At 43.4% G+C, this 24,291-nt stretch overlaps 1 protein-coding gene across 2 annotated transcripts in view; it reads right to left on the bottom strand.

Annotated features, from left to right (window-relative positions):
• Positions 1 to 21,410, bottom strand: part of slc12a2 (solute carrier family 12 member 2) — a 76,756-nt gene extending 55,346 nt beyond the window's left edge. The window contains exon 1 of one of the 2 annotated variants that reach the window (XM_029710292.1): positions 20,313 to 21,410. In XM_029710292.1, coding sequence (XP_029566152.1) covers positions 20,313 to 20,849 — 537 coding nt within the window. In that variant the 5' untranslated portion in view covers positions 20,850 to 21,410. The remainder of the gene's footprint in view (positions 1 to 20,312) is intronic. The other variant, XM_029710291.1, reaches the window with a different exon arrangement.
• Positions 21,411 to 24,291: the final 2,881 nt, after the last annotated feature.

A 24,291-nucleotide genomic window follows, 5' to 3' on the forward strand; every position in this document is an offset into this window, starting at 1 on the left:
GGAAGAAAATATCAAGGGATTAAGGCACATGATCGCTGGGTCAAGGAGATTGAAGCTATAACAGCCTAAAAATCTAAAATAAAAGAGAGGACCGTCAGGTCAAAGCAACCATTTCCCCACAATCAAGTGCTGCTCGATGATAGAGGTGTGAAAAGGTTGTAAATAGCAACATTAAAACTGAATGTTCTCATCTAAGGAAAAGCAGCAAGCACATTTAAAAGGATAGCTTTCTGGCCAGGCCAAAGACCTAGCCAAGGAGTGATATTTAAACAAACGTATATGCCTAAAGGATGGTGCATTACCATGTTGCTTGGAAACCAGAGGTAGCAGCATCCATTTGCATGTCACAGTGATGCCCATGCCTGCCCAGTAATGAAAGATAAACAGTAATCTGTTTTTTGGCATCAGTGGCATGAACAGCTGGGTGACGGACAGTGTTCATTAAAAAAAGGGGTTGTGTTATTGGGGCCATTAGGCAACATAGTAATCAAGATCTGCTGCTCTTGCGTAACTCCAGGGAGTGGCTCAGCTAGGCTACTTTTTGAAGGGTGAATTTGACAGTAACTTCATCCTGCCGAGAGAACAGAAAATACTAACCCCTGTCCCACCACAAATGAGCTAGTTGACCTCTCAGGTCTGGGGCACCACAGGAGGCCCTTTCTCACGTGACCATAGGGCCACACATACCTCCCTATGCAGAGCTCAACGCTGAAATGTTTTACAACAAGCATATGTGCACCTAAATTGAAAAATGTAGGAGCAAAGTATTTTAGGAGCACAATGGAAAAAAAAAAAAGAATTGGCACGATTACAAAATACAGGGTAAAAGGTACACCAGAAAAAAATATTTTTAAGATGTAGCCTACATTGGGCCTATATGAATCCTAGCTACTTTTGAAGCGCATCTCCTGAAGAAGCTCTCCCTTTTCCTTTCCTTCTGTTCCACTAAATCTTATCATCTTGGTGATTATTTTTTCTAGGGAGCACTGGTGCTTCCAAATTAAAATTCCAGGTAGCACAGCAAAATATTTAGGAGCATATGCGACCAAAATGGTAGCACTGTAGAGCCCTGCCATGACTCAACCACTGATAACCAAGTATTCAAGAGTACACCTCAGATGGGATGCTCTTCCATGGGACTGAAGGGGATAAATTATATTCTCTCCGAAAGCAAACCAACAATAGTAATGCCATCGAGACCATGAATCTTAACTCTAGACAAGCGGATTGAGCGTCAAACAAATACAATCTTGGTAGTAGTATGTTCATGGCGTAAACCCTCTTGGTCTTGTCAAATTCCCTGCCCTGATCTATTTTTAAGCCCAGTGGCTTGAGATGTACGGGCACGCCTTACAAGCTGACCACACTGCCCATGTGTGCACGAGCGTTGCAAAATAAAATGTATTACAAACATGTTAATCATTTTATCCAAACTGCTCACGAGCGTCTGTATAGCCAGGTGCTAAAATTGAACTTGGTTCTATCTTGGACGCTTAACATGCTGCAAGTCCCGCCTCTCCCATCTCCTCATTGGTTGTTAGAAGCATATACCATCGTGGGTGATTGTGGACCTCAGTTCATCTTTCACTCCAGTCGGTGGCAGTAATGCACCTTAAAAGTTGGTTGCTAACCACCATAAAGTCCACAGAAGAAGAGTAGAGGAGGAGTGATTACTAGAAACTAACTAGGTTTCCCAATTCATCTGTGGATTAATTGTCAGAGTAGAGATCACACAATTGATCAAAATTCTACAAAGATCCAGAAAAAGGACCTTGTGCATTTCAGGTAAAATAACTCAGTGTTTATATCCCAGAACAAATTAGCTAACAATGGCAAGTTTTGACCTGTCCCCAAATTAATATAGTTGGTTCAGAGTTCATTTTGATATTTTAACCTGAGTGTCCTTAAATCACGTCTGGTGTGGAGAAATAAAAATCAAACATACGCGCGATGAGCGGATGCACTCGCGTGCCCGGTCTAGTCAGCATGTTAGGCCAATTTCCTCATTCCACAGTGCAACATGTACGGTGCCTTCAGAAAGTATTCATACCCCATGACTTAATCCACAATTTGTTGTGTTAGTTTAAATTCAAAATGGAATACAGAGTGACGTAGAGTATCTAGGTGACAACCACATATCACAGTTGTAGCAAGTATAATTTCCATCAAAGTAGTTACCAGAAAATTCAGTGGTAGTAAGAAAAGACAAGTGTATTTATAATTTACATTTGCTCTTTCTACTATTTTACGAGGTAATTAATTTCAGTCATCCATGTACAGTAGTATTCAATCACTATGATGAGCCAACTGCTTTGATGAATGTCAAGCACACGGCCTGTGGTGTGACACTATGGACACAGTGTTTTCGTGACTTGGAATTGTGACACGATAAAAGCTCAGAGTCCAAGCTTGGCCAAACCAGTTCCACTTCGACTGTTTTGGTAGGGAAGATTGAGGTCATCGGAGGCATAATGTTCCCCCCTCCAGTTGACAGATAAGGAGCTTGGATCTTGTAATAAGCCGCCCTTTGGTTTACTTCATTAGTTGTTTGTTTGATGTCCACTCAAAAAGGTTAATCTATACGGTCTGGAACAGTCACACCAATGGCGGATTAAAAGGATAGTCAGTCACCGGGCCTCCCGAGTGCCGCAGCGGTCTAAGGCATAGCAGTGTTGCGGCGTCACTACAGCCTAGGGTTTGATCCCATAGAGTGGCGCACAATTGGCCCAGCGTCATCCAGGTTAGGGGAGTTTGGCCGGGGGGAAATGTACTTGGCTCATCATGCTCTAGCGACTCGTGGCTGGCCGGGCGCCTACAGGCTGACTCCGGTCGTCAGTTAAACGTTGTTGCTTCCCCCGACACATTGGTGCGGGTGGCTTCCGGGTTAAGCGGGCGGGTGTTAAGAAGTGTGTTTTGGCGGGGCATGATTCAAAGGACGCATGACTTGACCTTTGCATCTCCCGAGCTGGTTGGGAAGTTGCAGCGATGAGACAAGATCGTAATCACGAAAAATTGGGGAGAAAAAGGGGGGTACATTTTTATTTTATAACAAATAAACAGAGTCACCCGCAGTCAGGTATCAAGGGAAGTATGAGGGTCCAAAAGGTAGGGCTGCACAATTAATGCAATTCACAATATTGACATGAGCAATATCCATATTGCAAGAGATCCATATTGCATGGAATATCTTGAAACACTCAGCCATGTGTAACAACCGTTATGGTTTGCTCCTTCTCCCCCCTCCCAAGCCCCACCCCCTGTCACTCAAGCAGTTCCTCCTCCTCTGTTAGATGTTGTTCTGTTAGGTCAAACGCTTTCCACTTTGCTTCTTAATATAAAATCCTTCTATGATTCCAACAGTTCATCTAGAAATCGTTTTTTTTGCCCATATCGTGTAGCCCTAACCAAAAGGCAATAAAAAGTGATCTAGGGACCCATGGCCCTAAAATTGTTTGTGGAAAACCATGCTTTCCATCTTTCATTTAGCATTGTCTAGTTATATGCTTACTTCCAAGTGAAACATTACCTACATAAAACATTAGGGATGAAGTTAACAATTGCATTTGACTACAAACGGTGTCTAGATATGTTTTTGTCTACCCATTTGTATTGCTCTGGCTTGAGAACAGAGATCTGATGTCAACAGTGAATTACACAAAGTAGAGGCAATTTGGACCAACTACAGAGACAAAACAAAAACGTGTGTGTAGATGGACTGAATAGGAATTTTTATTACACCACATTTTGCTCTCTGGCAGGGACACCAGACTCTGCTTCGATTTAAAGAGAGAGACCAGGGTAGCTCATATACTGCCTGAGGAGAGGCTGAGAACTGATATTGTACTGCCGACAATCTCCTCCAAAAACATACATCAAAAGCGCTTTACTTCTTCCCCGGGGCTATGACTATCACCTTGTTACCGGTGGCATCTTCAAGCCAGTAGCCCACTGGCAGCGTATGTGAGCGTCAGTCAGCTGACATGCTCGGACTTCTGTGTACCTGGTAGTACGACCTGATGGTGTACAGACGAGCTGTTCATGTCTATAGAGGAAATGCTGGGATGGAAGAGACCTGGGTACTAAGAGTTAAAACATGGACCAGCTTCTGTTCCCATGTCGCTTCTGTACCCCATCTGTTATTTATTCATTCAAAATCATATAAAGAGATTCAAATGTTCCCGTTAAACAAGCATTAAGTCTTGGCACATTTTGAGCGGTAATAAAATAAGTGGGCAAGGCAGTATTGAATTCTACAAAATCTGCTTGGTGTGCCAGCGAGAGCCAACGCTTCCGAAACTCACACCACTGGAGAGCAGACGGCACAGAACGAGTCAGAGAACATTATCTACATGGGTGAAGTAACACAAAGAGCAGAGATCCACAACAATGCCAAAGCATTAGCTAGGCAGAGGAAACTGTAGTTGGATCAGCCAAGGAGAAGATGGCCTCCAAAAAAATAAATTATGACGAGAGCGATCCGATTTCACACCAAGCAAAATTGACCTCAGGAAAAGGAAAGACTCGAATAACGATGAATGAAAATAAAATCAATAGAGAACAATTGTGTGTGCAAACAGCCAACACAATAGGATACAGGGCTAGGCCTTATAGACATATGAATCCACAAACGAATCTGGCAATAGAACATGTTTTATAATAAACGCTGTTCTCTCCTGTGGGTTAGCATGTTTCCAAGAATTGACGCAACACCTTTAATCAAAAAACAAATAACACTCCAATTAATATCAGTATTCTTGGAACAGCCCGTTCCCCCCGCTGCAATCCCAAATGGCATCACGGAACAAAATAGTGACTGCCTGCATCACAACCCAGGTTCCAATTTGGCTCTGCTAAAGAGGCAGCTTTGTTGGGTTGCGTTTTATAGGTGACCCTTATGCAAGGGTGAGCTCATTTCTAAACAGGAAATGAGCACCTTTCCTCTCATACCTGCCCAATAATGAAAATGAAACCTGTCCAAACCCCTGTAACTGGGCCACTCATAAGGTTTCACCTTGAGCTGGGGTTAAGATCACCCGCCATCTTTCCGCCCATTCATAATAAGACCTTTGTCTATAGAATGCAATTAGCAGTCGGCGTACCACAGGTACATACGGCTGTTGACAAGTGCACTTTTTTTCAGAATTAAAAGATCTAGATAACTAGACGCTCAGAAGTCAGTGAATGTCGAGTTGTAACGGTGGCCGCTGCCTATATAGTCTCCCCACAGAGGGAGAAAGCCAGGATCATCAAAGCAGTATAATTGATGACCAGCAGGACACTGGAGCTCTTCAAGGGGCTCTGGGAGCATCCTGGATCCATTAGGATCGATGACGTCACCAAACTCAGGCCCCTCCATGTTGTGACCCAGTGACAGACAGCGTTGATTAAAATAGGCAGGCTTCCTGTTCATGTTTATTTGCACCCTTCCACGTGAGTGTACACACACACGGGATCTGGCTTATTTGTGCCCATGTACAGCATCAAATTGTACTAGACTACCCATATATGGTTGCACGGCCCAAATACATCCCAGCTGCATTGCCGAAAGAAACACTGATGAAATCAATGGAAACCATATGTAATATGTGCACCCACTTACAGCGACTGAATGACGCATGCAGACAAAAGTGTTGAGACAAACTGCAAGCAGCCAATGTAGACAATTCACACTAACACTCTTCTATACAAGCTTTTATCTGAAGTTCCACCATCTTCCCATATAGTCGCCATCATTTTAGAGGTCTGGGACCACTGATGGCTCCAGGGCAATTCCACCATCTTCCCATATAGTCACCATCATTTTAGAGGTCTGGGACCACTGATGGCTCCAGGGCAATTCCACCATCTTCCCATATAGTCGCCATCATTTTAGAGGTCTGGGACCACTGATGGCTCCAGGGCAATTCCACCATCTTCCCATATAGTCACCATCATTTTAGAGGTCTGGGACCACTGATGGCTCCAGGGCAATTCCACCATCTTCCCATATAGTCGCCATCATTTTAGAGGTCTGGGACCACTGATGGTTCCAGGGCAATTCCACCATCTTCCCATATAGTCGCCATCATTTTAGAGGTCTGGGACCACTGATGGTTCCAGGGCAATTCCACCATCTTCCCATATAGTCACCATCATTTTAGAGGTCTGGGACCACTGATGGCTCCAGGGTAATTCCACCATCTTCCCATATAGTCACCATCATTTTAGAGGTCTGGGACCACTGATGGTTCCAGGGCAATTCCACCATCTTCCCATATAGTCGCCATCATTTTAGAGGTCTGGGACCACTGATGGTTCCAGGGCAATTCCACCATCTTCCCATTTAGTCACCATCATTTTAGAGGTCTGGGACCACTGATGGTTCCAGGGCAATTCCACCATCTTCCCATATAGTCGCCATCATTTTAGAGGTCTGGGACCACTGATGGCTCCAGGGCAATTCCACCATCTTCCCATATAGTCGCCATCATTTTAGAGGTCTGGGACCACTGATGGCTCCAGGGTAATTCCACCATCTTCCCATATAGTCACCATCATTTTAGAGGTCTGGGACCACTGATGGTTCCAGGGCAATTCCACCATCTTCCCATATAGTCGCCATCATTTTAGAGGTCTGGGACCACTGATGGCTCCAGGGCAATTCCACCATCTTCCCATATAGTCACCATCATTTTAGAGGTCTGGGACCACTGATGGTTCCAGGGCAATTCCACCATCTTCCCATATAGTCGCCATCATTTTAGAGGTCTGGGACCACTGATGGTTCCAGGGCAATTCCACCATCTTCCCATTTAGTCACCATCATTTTAGAGGTCTGGGACCACTGATGGCTCCAGGGTAATTCCACCATCTTCCCATATAGTCACCATCATTTTAGAGGTCTGGGACCACTGATGGCTCCAGGGCAATTCCACCATCTTCCCATATAGTCGCCATCATTTTAGAGGTCTGGGACCACTGATGGCTCCAGGGCAATTCCACCATCTTCCCATATAGTCGCCATCATTTTAGAGGTCTGGGACCACTGATGGCTCCAGGGCAATTCCACCATCTTCCCATATAGTCGCCATCATTTTAGAGGTCTGGGACCACTGATGGCTCCAGGGCAATTCCACCATAACAGAATTACACTAAGATTCCGATTGATTTAAAAAAGTTTAACACACAAAATCTCCACACAATGACTACTTTATTTATTTACTGTGTAAATTATTCAAACATTTACTAGAAAAAATGCATATGCAAAGTTTGATAATGAATTTTATTCTGTTACAAAACTTTGTATCTGCAGTTCTTATGAAATTCTAAATTGTTAAGTAGTCCTTGTTCATAGAGTTCTATGGTTTGTTAAACTTAGAAATCAATGTTTTTTGTTTGCTATACATTTTAAAGTGAAAAATCTGAGTCGCAGTGTAATTCCGTTACAGTGGAATTGCCCTCCAATCAAACCACGATGGGAGGAGGGTACTCATGACTGGCCAGTGGTTAACCCAAGAGGCAAGGAGAAAGACCAGTTGACATGCAATGCAAAGGGGAGTGAAGGAGTGAAAGCCTGTAGCAGCACACAAACATATAGTTACTAAACTGGCCACAGTTGGTGAACCACACACTGAGGCAGCACTCCCACACACGGAGCTGCTAGTACAATCCAGCAGTGGTCTATGGGAGTGTGAATAAAAAAAAGGGACCAAACAGGGTTGGGATGGAAAGAAAGGAGACCATGTTTACTAGCAGTGGCAGGCTGCAGCTGATTGTCATGTGGACTCTGTCTGTCTATCAGCCAGCTGTGCATTTATGATAAGATCATTGTTGCTTTGCGGGGTCACATGCTGTTCATTTGAGCAGTGAGGGGAGGGGTGACATACAAATACACGTGGCAGGTACCATGGGCTTGGTTGAGGTTTGTAGCGTGTCGGAAAGTTAGTCTAAGAACAAACGGAGGTCAAAAGAAGATGTTCTTTCGTACCTGGCGAAAAGTTTGCTGGTTGTTTTGGAGGCTGTAACAGCCATAACAAAAATCAAGGTAAAAAAATAAAAATAAAAAACTGCAGGTTTAAGTTGTTTGCAATATCTGACCGATAGCTTTATTCTTCAAAACAATATACACATATTTCATGAGATTAGCTTGTTTTTTTTATTTAATCAAATCCGCCAAACGAGAACGCCTGAGCCAGTCTTTCATTTCTACTGATGGGACTACCTCGCTTAACAACAAAGCCCCTCATTGTTGTGGGGGACTCACTCGTCACCGGTTTCACTGTGGTGATCCAAGCGGTAATTCAACACAATTCAAAAGGCAACAGCAACACAAGGCAGGCCATTGCAGTTCCATTAGTACGACACACTAAGCGCCCTGGGTTCGACTCCCAGAGAGTTTGAACATGGGAGATGAATAATGAATGAAGTGGATGTGGGGGGGGGGGGGGGGGGGGGGTACTCCATGGCATCTAAAATGGTTCTCAGAAACCCAGAGAAAGCGAGACAAAGGGCAAAAAAAGATATCCTAAAAAGCCATTACTGTTAGCCTAATAGCTGAAGAAATGTTCCAACTTTAGAGTTCAACGTGCAAAAAAAATAAACCTGTTATGTTGGCCTAAGGACGGTCGGTCATGAGAGACGGACTTCTTGAAGATGCAGCATGAAGGGAAAAGGTTGTGTACCATTCAAAAGTCATCAATACTGGTGATGATAGCATGTGGCCACGACAAGCAGCGAATCAGTCAGTCATCGCTTCTGATGCTGTATGCAATAGCAGGCGACAGGAAATATGTTTACGTGAAAGTGTTTTGTCCCCAAGGAAATGTTCTGAGAAGCCATGTGATAAGAATGAATCAGTGGTCATGTCATGGGCTACTATTCAGCAAATAGGAACTAGCCACAAGTCTTCTATTAAAGATAGCGCAAATATTTTACACTCACCAACAAGGTTTCCATCCAAACTTTTTATGCAAGTAAAGTACATGTCGATAAAGGTCACGACAGGCCTGATAGAAACACCAAACTTGTCTGGAAATTTTCCAAATGTTAACAAAATACACTAGACGAGGTGGATCATTGTTGTGTCTGTCAAATGTATTATGAGAGAGTGGCAGCAGAAACACCTTTATGAGCAAATATTTCTATATTAAAATCATCATATGGAAGTAAACTTAGAGTAACGTGATGATATGTAGCGTGGTCCTTCCACTACGACTTGGGAAAGCATGCAGTCTATTAGGCTACAGAGGAAATCAAGTTATGAACTTTACAAGGTGGTGAAAGTGCAGTGATGAGCTTGATGCTCCTTTCCAATAAATACAGAGTCTTATTTTGGTGACATGAAGATCAATGCTTGGCTGCAGTTTGACAAATTAAAATGATCTTACTGATTTGTACATAATATCCTGTATTAGCAAGCTGTTGGACAGAGCGCATGTTCCAAGACCAGAGCGGGCACAATTGCTATATAAACACAAAATGTTTTGACAAAACCATCAGTAGAGTTGAAAATGCAATGGAAACCCACTTCACTTTTTTTTAAATGTTTTTTTATATAATTAAAAGTTATGTGCACTACGTCATCACCCACAGCCTTTTATCCGCAAGTCAGTTCGATGGAAATATTGTCTATGCAGATTTTAGAATACTCACATGAAAAGCTGTCGCCAATTGGATGGAAACCTAGCCATAGAAATACCAGTTGTCAGTATGGAAGTATTTAGTCCATAAAAGGAGTGAATACATTGCTCCATCTGTGACTGTAGCAGTGCCATCTTATGTCCTTCACAGAGAGTAGGCCTACTCCAAGAAGGGATAGTAAATAGTCATTTCTGACATTCACACTGACACTAATAGATATGACCGTGGGCAAGAGAGAAACCATACGCATACAAGAACATTCGCACAAGCACTTACAAGTGGCTGACAAATGGCGTGTATACATTACACAAGCTGCAGGCCCACAACACAGTCTAGAACTGAATAAAGGCCTCCATCTCCATTCACAGGCCAGACCAGAAGCCTGCTCCTTCTCCTGCTTCTGACACTGCATACAATCTTCAGCAGAGGCAGAGAGAGAGAGAGGCAGAGAGAGAGAGAGAGAGGCAGAGAGAGAGAGAGAGACGCAGAGAGAGAGAGACGCAGAGAGAGGCAGAGAGAGAGGCAGAGAGAGGGGCAGAGAGAATAAACAAGTCCACGTGGAGTGGTTCCTAGCCAGGCCACTGCACAGAGCCTCCCTTGTGCAAGCTAGTTAAAAGGGGACGCTGTCATGAGATTAACTGCGACAAACAATGCAACAAAGTCTTACCTCAGACCTTGTTTACTTGCAAAGAAACTAACTAGGCTACAGGTAGCCTGGCTACAAAACAACATTCAACTATTAATCCCGCTTGACACTCCTGTAAAGGAAGGGTTGATACAGTGGTTGGCGATACAAAGACTATCCATTTTGTTTTATCAACAAAAAAAATACATGCTTAGACTGGTGAGACCGGACTGTGTAATGAACTAATAACAATGGAATGTACCAGAACAAAAACGATGGGGGTTAATGGGGTGCAGTTTTAATATTTGGACAGGGACACGGGATCCAAATGTAACACAACATTGGACATGTTATGGTTACAGTAGAAGTCAGACATAACTCAGGCCTATTCAATTTGAAGGGTGCACCCCCCCCCCCCAATATTTGCAGTAAACCCGTGGTGACAGATGGACTTTTTACACAAGTCACCACAAGACAGACAGACAGTGACAGACAGACCTCTGCCATTGCAGGCGGAGGCTCCCAGCGTTGATGCTCAGTTGTGATAGAGCTCCAATCACATGGGACCAGAAGCTACAACTGATATCCGGTTATTAATAATGAAAAGACGTCAACAAAGAGGGCTTATCTGGATACATGTGATCTAGCCTAGATCTAAGAAAGAAGTGACATTGCACACAGGAAATGGCAACTGAGGTGAAATCTTCATCGGAACACAACTTCCGCTTTTGAACAACAGAATGGGCGTAAGTGTGAGAGATTGAAGGTGAATATCGAGGGCAAAGCCTAGCTGTGGATTGCATGCTGAGTACATTGTCACTTCCAGCTCAATCAGTTAATTAGACCTAGCCTGATCTCCAGGCCTCCTGCTCTGAAAAGGGCCACAAGAGACAACCTGTTGACAGCAAGCCCTGCCCACAGGACTGGCATCACCATGGAGACCAAGGGCATGAGTGCTAGGAGACGGGGGCTTTGTGATGCCTGACCTGGTGGGAAACATCTGCCATGCAAAGCCCTTTAATTCAGCCCCAAATGACCAGTTGTGTTTTCACTGCATCCAATAGAAAATGTCCCTAACAAGGAAGTAACGTTAGCTGGAGATCCTTCAAAGCAGTACAACAGAAGTGTAATAACAAGGGAACATGTTCCCCTTCTCAACATGAGTTCACTGGAGAAGCGCAACTAAACTAGTTTGTGCTATGGCGAGATACTGTAATTTCAGCAGACTGTTCATGTCAAAATGTAAGAGTATCCAATCATTCAGTATAGGATTCATGTTTAAAGGATACCTATCATACATTTAAATAAAAGAGTGGGGTGTCACATTTCCCCAGCACCAGGGCTTCCTATTTGAGTTGGTTGACTGGGCTAAGCCAGTGAAAAGCACAACAATGTCTATAGGGAGGAACACCGGTCTCTTAATAATTCTCTATTAATATGGCCTCTTGTTATTGAGAAGTCCTGCCTACCCAACACTCCACAGAGAAAGAGAGAGTGGGTCAAGACTTCACACTACGCTTGCTAGTCTGCCAGAGAGGAAGGGATTGGTCAGCGTGTAGCGACACGAGCCAATAGGAACACCGTAAAATAATGCCACTAGGCATCACCATCCAAAGAATGTAGGAGAACAAAAGCAACATGCGGACATATGTTTGTCATTGTCCTGTAACAGATAGCAATGGCATAGGCAGCAAAACACTTTGTAGTGAACCCAACTTGAACTCCTTGGTTTTTGGTAACACACAACAAGTAGCAATGGGAGCAATAAGGGCATTGCATCAAAAGGCATTACACTGACAAAAGGTTAGCTAATATAAAAGGCTTACTGTGAGCTGTGCTCACTTTTTTACTGGGTCTCATGTTCAAATTGCATTAAAAATATAATTAGGCTTTACAGGCAGACATGTCTGCTCCCCATCACTAAGGCCAAGAAGGCACACAGTACTACCGACTCATACTAGAGTTGGAAGTTAGCTGGCCTGTTCGTCGACTTTGTGCCCTCACTGTAGTGGCAGTGCGAAGACATCAATATTTCAGTACAATCTGCTTGGCTGCCCGGCGCAGAATAAATCTGTCCTGTCAGGGTTTCCCCTCTGGCTGGTCAATATAACGGGTCTCATGCGGCTTTTGCTGCTACTGCCGGGTAACGGGTTCAGGGCCCAATGAGAACACAGTAAAATGCTGCCCCTTTTTATTTTATTTGAATGGAATTCGCATCTGCCGTTGGTTTCGTAACAGAGTTTGTGTGTGGAACGGAGCCAGGGTGCCCAGCAATGGCCAGGTAACTTTAGCAGGCTATCACTCAAGTCCACTTTTATCAGCACTAACAATGGCTATTTGGTTGACTCATTGATTTAGGTGCAGGTCCACAGGCACAGGTCGATTAGCTACAATGGAATTTCCATTTGGCGTTTTCCATCGTTAGTTCGCTCTACTGATAAAAGGGGGGAAAAAACAAATATGTAAAAAACTATGCCATGTTAGTTGAGATCTTGAAGCAACTAGAATGAACAGACAGCATTTGAAAGCTTCCTCTGTGGCATAGAGCAAAAAAAAGTATCTAAAGTTGAGGATGAAGGTTTATTGATTTGATTATTCTCTTTTAGTCCTCATTTGGACTAATCTTCCAGGACTCCTTAAAACCCAATCAGATATAACACGCTGTTACAGACAGACATAATACACTGACATTGACTGACTAGAACATATAGCATATGTGGGCAACTACCAACTACAGCAAATGTCCTCATGTTTTGAACCATGTGTATCAGTTAACGCCACGAGCACAAGTCATTCTAAGGTGATGAAATAACGTTTAATAGTGCCTGACTTGTCCTAAAATGCATTCAATAGGGCTGCTCTGCCAACTACATGACCTTGGACCAATAGGACGCTACTTTTCATTAAAACCTTGGATGTCTGGACAACGTGTCACCCTCTTGATCGCCATCGATAGCTAAGAGCCTAGGGTTTTGGATTTACTTTATGCCATTTTTCTACATGACAGTGGATGCTATGCTTCAGCATTCTGTACATGCATGCATACAAAAAAAAAGTGACATCTATATTTATTGTCATAGCAAAACAAGATGCGTCACAGTATATTTTACCAGTGTCCAGTTACTGACAGCTGCCGGTGTACAGCTGCTCGTGTACAAAGGCAAGCATGTGGCCAAAAATGGCACATGTTCAACTGATGCATCCAGGACAAAAATGGTGACATCTAAAACAAAATGTGCTGACTAAGGACCTGTTTGGAACAGGGGAAAAAAAAACGCAGTCTTCCTTGCTTTCTTGAAGTAAACACAGATTAGGAAAGAGTTGGCTGGGCGAAAGCAGTACAGAGCAATCCTTAATCTACTTTAAGGAAGGAAAGAAGAATCATAAAAAATAAAATAAAAATCAGCATTTCACCAAATACATTTGCATGTACAGGAATTTGACTGAAACGTTGCTGCCATGATAAAACAGGACACAGAAAACCGGATAAGCGGACAAAATATACAGTGTATTTCGGGCCTCTTGACCTTTCCCACATTTTGTTACATTACAGCCTTATTCTAAAATGTATTACAATTCTTCCCCCCAATCTACACACAAACCCCCATAATGACAAAGCAAAAAAACTGGTTTAGAAATCTTTGCTAGTACTTTGCTGAAGCACCTTGGCAGCGATTACATCCTCGAGTCTTCTTGGGTATGACGCGACAAGCTTGGCACATGTGTATTTGGAGAATTTCTCCCATTCTTCTCTGCAGATCTTCTCAAGCGCTGTCATGTTGGATGGGGAGCGTCACTGCACAGCCATTTTCAGGTCTCTCCAGAGCTGTTTGAGTGGGTTCAAGTCCAGGTTCTGGTTGGGACACTCAAGGACATTGAGACTTGTCCCGAAGCCACTCCTGCATTGTCTTGGCTGTGTGCTTAGGGTTGTTGTCCTGTTGGAAGGTGAACCTTCACCCCAGTCTGGAGGTCCTGAGCGCTCTGGAGCAGGTTTTCATCAAGAATCTCTGTACTTTGCTCCTTTCATCTTACCCTCGATCCTGACTAGTCTCCCAGTCCCTGCCGCTGAAAAACATCCCCACAGCATGATGCTGCCACCACAATGCGTCACCGTAGGTATGGTGCCAGGTTTCCTCCAGGTGTGACACTTGGCATTCAGGCCAAAGAGTTCAATCTTGGTTTCATTAGACCAGAGAATCTCCAAGCAGGCTGTCAAGTGCCTTTTACGGAGGAGTGGCTTTCAGCTGGCCACTAGCATAAAAGGCCTGATTGGTGGAGTGCTGCAGAGATGGTTGTCCCATCTACACAGACGAACTCTGGAGCTCTGTCAGAGTGACCATTGGGGTCTTGGTCACCTCCCAGACCAAGGCCCTTCTCCCCCGATTGCTCAGTTTGGCCAGGTAGCCAGCACCCGGAAGAGTCTTGGTGGTTCCAAACTTCTATTTAAGAATGATTGAGGCCACTGTGTTCTTTGAGACCTTCAATGCTGTAGAAATGTGTTGGTACCCTTAACCAAAACTGTGCTTCGACACAATCCTGTCTCGGAATTCCACTGACAACTCCTTCAAGCTCATGGCTTGGTTTTTGCTCCGACATGCATTTTCAACTGTGGGATCTTACAGTTGAAGTCGGAAGTTTACATACACCTTAGCCAAATACATTTAAACTCAGTTTTCCACAATTCCTGACATTTTATCAGAGTAAAAATTCCCTGTCTTAGATCAGTTAAGATCACCACTTTATTTTAAGAATGTGAAATGTCAATAATAGTAGAGAGAATGATTTATTGCAGCTTTTATTTCTTTCATCACATTCCCAGTGGATCAGAAGTTTACATACACTCAATTAGTATTTGGTAGCATTGCCTTTAAAATTGTTGAACTTGGGTCAAACGTTTTGTGTAGCCTTCCACAAGCTTCCCACAATAAGTTGGGTGAATATTGGCCCATTCCTCCTGACAGAGCTGGTGAAACTGAGTCAGGGTTGTAGGCCTCCTTGCTCGCACATGGTTTTTCAGTTCTGCCCACACATTTTCTATAGGATTGAGGTCAGGGCTTTGTGACGGCCACTCCAATACCTTGCCTTTGTTGTCATTAAGCCATTTTGACAACTTTATGAAGTCCGCTTGGGGTCATTGTCCATTTGGAAGACCCAAGCTTTTACTTCCTGACTGATGTCTTGAGATGTTGCTTCAATATATCCACATCATTTTCCTGCCTCATGATGCCATCTATTTTGTGAAGAGCACCAGACCGTCCTACAGCAAAGTACCCCCACAACATGATGCTGCCACCCTCGTGCTTCACGGTTGGGATGGTGTTCTTCGGCTTGCAAGCCTCCCCCCTTTTCCTCAAACATAACAATGGTCATTATGGCCAAACCGCTCTGATTTTGTTTCATCAGACCAGAGGACATTTCACCAAAAAGTACGATCTTCGTCCCCATGTCCAGTTGCAAACTGTAGTCTGGCTTTTTTATGGCGGTTTTGGAGCAGCGGCTTCTTCCTTGCCGAGCGGCCTTTCAGGTTATGTCGAGATAGGACTCGTTTTATTGTGGATATAGATACTTCTGTACCCGTTTCCTCCAGCATCTTCACAAACGTCCTTTGCTGTTGTTCTGGGATTGATTTGCACTTTTCGCACCAAAGTACGTTAATCTAGAACGCGTCTCCTTCCTGAGCGGTATGACGGCTGCATGGTCCCATGGTGTTTATACTTGCGTACTATTGTTTTTACAGATGAACGTGATACCTTCAGGCATTTGGAAATTGCTCCCAAGGATGAACCAGACTTGTGGAGGTCTACAATTTGTTTTCTGAGGTCTTGGCTGATTTCTTTTGATTTTCCCATGATGTCAAGCAAAGAGGCACTAAATTTGAAGGTAGGCCTTGAAATACATCCACACCTCCAATTGACTCAAATGATGTCAATTTGCCTATCAGAGGCTTCTAAAGCCATGACATCATTTTATGGAATTTTCCAAGCTGTTTAAAGGCACAGTCAACTTAGTGTATGTAAACTTCTGACCCACTGGAATTGTGATACAGTGAATTTTAAGTGAAATAATCTGTCTGTAAACAATTGTTGGAAAAATTATTTGTGTCGTGCACAAAGTAGATGTCCTAACCGACTTGCCAAAACTATAGTTTGTTAACAAGACATTTGTGGAGTGGTTGAAAAACAAGTTAATGACTCCAACCTAAATGTATGTAAACTTCCGACTTCAACTGTATATAGACAAGTGTGTGCTTTTCCAAATCATGTCCAATCAATTGAATTTACCACAGCTGGACTCCAATCAAGTTGTAGAAACATCTCAAGGATGATCAATGGAAACAGGATGCACCTGACCTCCATTTTGTGTCTCATAGCAAAGGGTATGAACACTTATGTAAATTAGGTATCTGTTTTTAATTAATTTGCAAAAAAATCTAAACCCATTTTCACTTTGTCATTATGGGGTATTGTGTTTAGATTGATGAGGGGAAAACAATGTATTTAAATCAACTTTAGGATGAGGCTGTAACGTAACAAAATGTGGAAAAGGAGAAGAGGTCTGAATACTTTCCAAATGCATGTAGAATTTACACAATCCACATACAGTATGTACACAAGGCTAAAAACTAGACTACACTATAAAACATGAGCTACACTGGCCAAAAATATAAAATGCAACAATTAAAGATTTTACTGAGTTACAGTTCATATAAGGAAATCAGTCAATTGAAATAAATTAGGCCCTAATCTATGAATTTCAAGACTGGGAATACAGATATGCATATGTTGGTCAAAGATACTTCAGGAAAAAAAGTAGGGGCGTGGATCAGAAAACCAGTCAGTATCTGGTGTGACCACCATTTGCCCCATGCAATGCGACGTCTCATTCGCATAGAGTTGATCAGCCTGTTGATTGTGGCCTGTGGAATGTTGTCCCACTCCTCCTCAATGGCTGTGTGAAGTTGCTGGATATTGGCATAAACTGGAACACTGTCGTACACATCGATCCAGAGCATCCCACACATGCTCAATGGGTGAGACGTCTGGTCATGGAAGAACTGGAGCATTTTCAGCTTCCAGGAATTGTGTACAGATACATGCGACATGGGGTTGTGCATTATGTCGAAACATGAGGTGATGGCGGTGGATGAATGGCACAACAATGGGCCTCAGGATCTCGTCACGCATCTCTGTGCATTCAAATTGCCATCGATAAAAGGCAGTTGTGCTTGTTGGCCGTAGCTTATGCTTCCCCATATCATAACCCCACCACGGGGCGCTCTGTTCACAACAAATCGATTGCCTACACAACAGCATACACTGTCTGCCATCTGCCCGTTACAGTTGAAACCGGGATTAATCTGTGAAAAGCACAATTCTCCAGCGTGCCAGTGGCCATCAAAAGTGAGAATTTGCCCCCAGAAGTCAGTCACGATGCCAAACTGCAGTCAGGTCAAGACAATGAGCACGCAGATGAGCTTCCCTGAGACTGTTTCTGACAGTTTGTGCAGAAATTATTTGGTTGTGCAAACCCAGTTTCATCAGCTGTCCGGGTGGCTGGTCTCAGACGATCCCGCAAATGAAGAAGCCGGATGTGGAGGTCCTGGGCTGGCGTGGTTACACGTGGTCTGCGGTTGTGAGAACGGTTGGATGTACTGCCAAATTCTCTAAAATGATGTTGAGGCGGCTTATGGTAGAGAAATGAACATTACATTTTCTGGCAACAGCTCTGGTGGACATTCCTGCAGTCAGCATGCCAATTGCACACTCCCTCAACTCTGTGGCATTGTGTTGTGACAAAACTGCATACATGACACACCTGTCAAGGATGCATTATCTTTGCAAAGGAAAAATACTCACTAGCAGGGATGTAAAGAAATTAGTGCAAAGAAATTAAGAAATAAGCTTTTTATGCATATGGAAAATGTATTTCCGCTCATGAAACATGGGACATACACTTTACATGTTGTGTTATATTTTTGTTCAGTGTACATTATAACTAATGCATACCTTTAATATGTATTCAAACAGGGCCTGTCTGGATCTCAAAATGTCTCTGGCAATGTGTTGTGCTGCTGAGATAAATTCTGGGATAAGGAGACAACCGCAGATCTATAGTAGGAAACTGAAGCGGCGGTTGTAACAAGACTAGAAAATATTCTCAGTCTGAGTATGAATGAACCATTATTCATTGTGTAGCCTATATTAGGCCACAAGAGCATGGCACACAAATGCCCTCAAGGACATACAGTATGTCAAAGTTAACATGTAGAGCACGTGTCACTCATTCCACAGATGGTAGAGTGTCTGCAGGTTTTTCACACCTCTCTTGTACTTGATTGATGAATTAAGGTCACTAATTAGTAAGGAACTCCCCTCACCTGGTTGTCTAGGGCTTAATTGAAAATAGAAAATAAAAACCAGCAGACACTAGACCCTCCATGGAATTAGTTTGACAGCCCTGATGTAGAGGGTTGTCGCTTCATGAGTTCATCATGCCAAATATATTAGCCCACATGCCTTATCAATATCATAACCATGTTTTCTACATACAAGCTGTAAGGCGTGTGGTTATAAAAGCCATATGGGAACGGTCTCCATACTTACTGGCAGCTCGAATGACACCACATGAACACTACAAAAAAAAGACTCAAAATAAATGTAGGTATTGAGAAGACATGGGTGAAAAGTGGAAATTCATATCTGGAAATATGGAGCCTAGAAAAGGCTAATGGATAAAGGGAGGGGTCATGCTGCCAGTTAACCTTGAGCGTCCTCCATGTGTCAGTCAGGAACGCCCCCTCCTGCTTACCAGTCTCCAAGACATAATGGCCCATGGAATGTCAACATGGCACACGGCCTTCAGTTGTTTTTCTTTCATCCGCCAATAAGTTTTACAGAACGATATGAAGAGCACAGGACTGGCATGCCATCTCAATGCCAGGGACATGTGTCAATGCTTAGCAGTAATGCTCTGGGATTGAGAGCTACGTTTGGGTTATTAGTTTTAAATAAAGCAGGATTTACATAGATTTGCTGACCAAATATAAGGGCTGAGATTGTGGACAATGGCCAGTGTGCTTGGGATAGATTTGTCATGGTCAAGTGTAAAAGATTACATCAGTACTTAGATAAACCCATAAGCTACTAGACACTGAAATTGTATTACTTAGTTGTAACCAATATTATCAGGTAAGTTCATTTAAATTAGGACAGGATGAACTATTTGACTACTAGGTCAGAAAACTTCTCATATTACACAGCAGGAAGTCCGGGTGTCTACAGACCCCATCAAAAGCCAAGTAAAATGTATCCAAGCAAATATACATCAACAACCTATCGTGTGAATACAACTGCATAACAAACGCCAATAGAATACTTCAATAATAGCTCTACCAGAATGACTGATTATAAGTAGGCCTAGTTAGATACAGTGTAACCGATAACTGAGCTGCGAGATAAATGTTGTTTTCATCCTAGTGGGGGTCTCACGTGCGCACAATTGTTGGACATATTCGGGAAATACTAGCTACTCTAATATATTATTCCGTTGGGAACTATCAAAATCCACCTAAATATCGATGACTTGCCATAGCTTGGTAAACAAATGTGTTTTTTTGCTAAGTAAAACATTATTTTGGTCAATTCCTGATTCCAATTTCCTACTTTGTGACAATAGCTTTCATTCTTGTGAGCCGAAACCATGCATTCTATGCGCTACGTAAAACTGACAAATACTGTGTGACGACATGATTCAAGTACAACGACTACGTGGTGGAGCCTATCCACATGCGTTTCTATTGAAGAAAGCGCACAGTTCCTCCGTTCCACACCGACATCCCAACAACGTTGCTAATGACAGGCATGTAGCTAGCCATCCTTTTTTACCAAGTACAATAAACGAGCATGAGACTGTAAAATGAGCCACTGACCACAACGTGGTCTAAATACAGAAACTAAAGCTAACAAATGTACGCCCCACAAGCTTGGGACGTTGTTGCAGCAGTGTTGCCCCATGTGTGCTCTGTCCTAGCACGCGCTAGCATCCGCGTCAAAGCCATGAGTTTGCTTACTTTGTCTAGCTCGTCGTGCAGCTCCGAAAGGGTGGGTCTTATCAGCTTGTCCCCCAGAGGCGCAGCAGTTTGCCGGTAGAAATCGATGTTCGGCACGGCATCGATGGTGTTGTGACCAAAAGTCCTTAGGTAATAGGTGTTTGTATGGGTGTCGTAATGGTAGTGATGTTGGCCTCCTGTCGAAGAATGTAGGCTGCCCTCACTCATCACGGTGTCTCCATTCTGGAAACCTTCAGCGGGCACTGCTTCTGGTGGGCTTGCTCCACTCGGATCCACAAAGTTCACCACCCGGAACCGACCCTTTGCCTCCTCGCCACCCGCCGCTGGCTCCGAACCCTCCGGGGCGGGAGCGTCTTTATCGCCAGAGGCGAGCGTTTTATCAGCGGCACCGGCTGCTTCAGCCACCAGGTCAACCTGGAACCGACTCGAGCTGGGTGTCGGGCCGGCGGGCTTCAAACCTGTATCCACGGCCAGACCCTCATTTTCTGCCACGGGGTTCTCTCCCTGGGCGGGAGGCAAGGAGGATGGCGCCGACATTGCAAATATTACCGGTGAATGAAGGACCTTTAAGGGGGAAAAAACCCTAGCTAAATGTCCGGCACAACTCGTGTGCAATAGCAAAACTACACTGCTTCTAAACCCCGGTTCTTTCCGACATAAGCAGTCAGCTCACACTCCTGGTACCGCCCAAGTGGTGGAAGACCGTCTGGATAGTTGCTCCCAGAGAAACGCGGTGCTTTCGAATTCAGAAAGAGCCGAATGCCACTTCTGCCTCTCAAAAGGTAGCACAACCACAAAACATGCAGAGCTACAAATGGAGAAGGATGGCTTGCTAGCTGTCTCACTATACGCTCTCAGAGATGAAAAAAAAGGCATCAACTTTCAGCCCTAGCCAACGCTACTCATCAAGATATTAAATCTCCGAGTAGCCTCTCGGTCCTCTAGCTTTCCTCACACTTGTACGAAAGTGAATAAAATCCGCGGTGTGATGTTTTTTTAAGAGTAGGATGCTCTATCGACCTTGCCGCAACTCTTCCGAGATTCCCAAAACAACCCTCGCCTCGCTCATATATACACACTGCAGTAAGGCAACGCTTTAGGGTGGGTTCCAAACGGGAGGTAGAGCTCGCGAGATTTCAGCGCAGTGTGTTTTTTTGCACTGAGGTATGTTTTTTGTTTTTTTACGTAATACAAAGGATGTTCCAGAGTCTGTAGGTAGAGAAAAAAGTACAATCATTATAGTAACACCACTTATAGATATGCAAAAATGTGGGTAACTTTCGTGCAATTGCGTTTGCGTGTATGGTAAGTAGTGTATACATCATCCCAAACCACAGAGAAGGAATATGATAATGAAATTAAAGTTGCCTCACACACGTTCTAATCATAGAAAATATATTACACACACATTCAAATAATATAAAATATATTACACATTCTGATCATAAAAATTATATTACAATTTTGAAGTACTAAGTGTCAATTCATAGTGTCACTTGCAGGTCCAGACAAAACCAAGGATTCGGTTTGAGTTTATCGCAATTTAATTCAATCATTTTTGTAATTTCAAAGTTACAAGTGAGTTATGTGTCCAACATATAATGCTTTTTGGATTGGTCCACTAGCCCACACATTATGGTCATGTACGGTATGTTAAAACATTTTTTACGGTTTACACTATACCAAACAGTAATTGGTCTGTGTTTGGAGGTTGACCGGGTCAAATGCACCGGCTGTTGTAATTTTTGTTTATCACATGCTCAATTAGGGCCACCCTAAACTTGTTGTAAATGTTGGTATTCATTGTTACTTTTGTCCAGCAGAAAACGATCCATTAGGGAGGGCCGAGTGTCTGCAGGGTTTTTGGTCATTCCTTTTGATTAAGACCTAAACAACTAGGTGAGGGGAGTTCCTTACTAATTAGTTACCTTAACTTATCAATCAAGTACAAGGGTGGACTGAAAACTCGCAAACACTCGGCCCTCCGTGGAATGAGTTTGACACATACATTAAAGGCATATCTAATCTGTGTTGTCGTTTATAGTCTGGATTAAATACAGAAGAAACAAAGACATCGCATTGCATGGGTTTGTAGTATTTTTTTTGCAGGCTACCTTTCTGAGGCGTAATAAGGACCTTGGATGTCTGTCTGGAGAAGAGCTGTGTCCAGTGCACAATGCTGTGGGTTTGTTTACTGTTACATCCACATGCATACCGATAGATCATACTCATATCAATGGATCGTCAGCAATGTGACACCACACCCCTAATTCCTGACCCTTCCCACCCAACAACCCTATCTACCCTCTCCAAGTCAACCAATGTCCTTGTTATCAAAACAGTTGGGGCTTAAAGTTGGGAATATGGGATATTAATATTGGAAATGTGGAATATGGTCCCACTGGTTATTGGCAATAGAGGGGATTTTAATGGTAATGTATAATAGAACATTACATCCGCACCACATGAAGACATCATCATGATTGATTATGAAATTTTAATGAATGACAAGTGCATTTAGAACAATTCATTATTAATCAGAGCCCTATGATTGTCTGTTGAATTTTTTCCATTAATCCCATAGCTTTCTTTCCTCACTGCATAATACACTACTGTCCACTGTCCATCATTTGGTTGCAACTTATAAGATTTCCACTTCAATGGTCTGTAGGTCTGCCTGTAGTGTGGAAGTTGGAGATCTTGCTGCTTCAGTGTGCACTGCAGCTCTTTGCTCTTGGCACCGCAACATCTTTGCCCAGCAGTGTTCTAAGGCCAGAGGTCAGACCCATCAGAAAGTTTCTTCTCCTCATTACCTAGCTCCTCTCTAATCCTGTTAATACAATTCTCTACAGCCCAGGAGCTCATTACAGTGAGCCAGTCAGCCAGGCCAGGCAATGCCAGCCACCCACTCAGTCTGTCTGCTAGCTAGCTCACTAGCTCAGACACTCACAACACAGTCAAATAAGTGTGCTGGTCACATAATTGAATTATAAAAAAACGAGCTTTGGAAAGGTTGAGGGTAAGTAAATGTATAAGATCCTTGCCTGTCAAATGGTCCTTATGAAAAGCAGAGAGTTTAGGATGGGGCATAGTGGCCAGGGGATGAAATGTGGAAAGGCCAGACTTTTTCAGAAGAGGAGGAATGCTTCTTATGCATACGTACACTACCAGCATCAACACATGATTGCCCAGAGTGGCAAATGTGGAAGACTCCATTGCATGCACTGGTGGGCAATAGGCATCAGCCCATTGGTTGTTGTGAAATGATTTCATTATTTGTGCAGGTCTTTTCATTTGAAGGTCATCTGTTATTTGAAATGAAATGGTTGCAGTGTATTTGTGAAAGTAAAAGAGCAACATGGCGGAAATAATGGATAGATGATGGCCTTTAAAACAAAAGTATACAACTGTCCATGACCGTAATCAGCTGAATTAGTCTGGTTATGGCCAGGCAACTCCCCAGGACCTTGATCAGCTGAATTAGATGGCTCCCGAGTTGTGCAGTGGTCTAAGGCACTGCATCTTAGTGCTAGAGGTGTCACTACTAGAGGTATCACAACTGGCCGTGATTGGGAGTCCCATAGGGCGGCGCACAATTGGCCCAGCATCGTATGGGTTAGGGGAGGGTTTGGCCGGCCAGCTCTAGGAAGAGTCTTGGTGGTTACAAACTTCTTCCATTTAAGAATGATGGAGGCCACTGTGTTCTTGGGGACCTTCAATGCTGCAGACATTTTTTGGTACCCTTCCCCAGATCTGTGCCTCGACACAATCCTGTCTTGGAGCTCTACGGACAATTCCTTCGACCTCATGGCTTGGTTTTTGCTCTGACATGCACTGTCAACTGTGGGACCTTATACAGACTGGTGTGTGCCTTTTCAAATCAGTTTCAATCAATTGAATTTACCATAGGTGGACTCCAATCAAGTTGTAGAAACATCTCAAGGATGTTCAATGGAAACAGGATGAGCTGAGCTCAATT

Source organism: Salmo trutta, chromosome 23 (genome assembly GCF_901001165.1).
Source record: "Salmo trutta chromosome 23, fSalTru1.1, whole genome shotgun sequence".
In the NCBI taxonomy this organism is placed as follows: Eukaryota; Metazoa; Chordata; class Actinopteri; order Salmoniformes; family Salmonidae; genus Salmo; species Salmo trutta.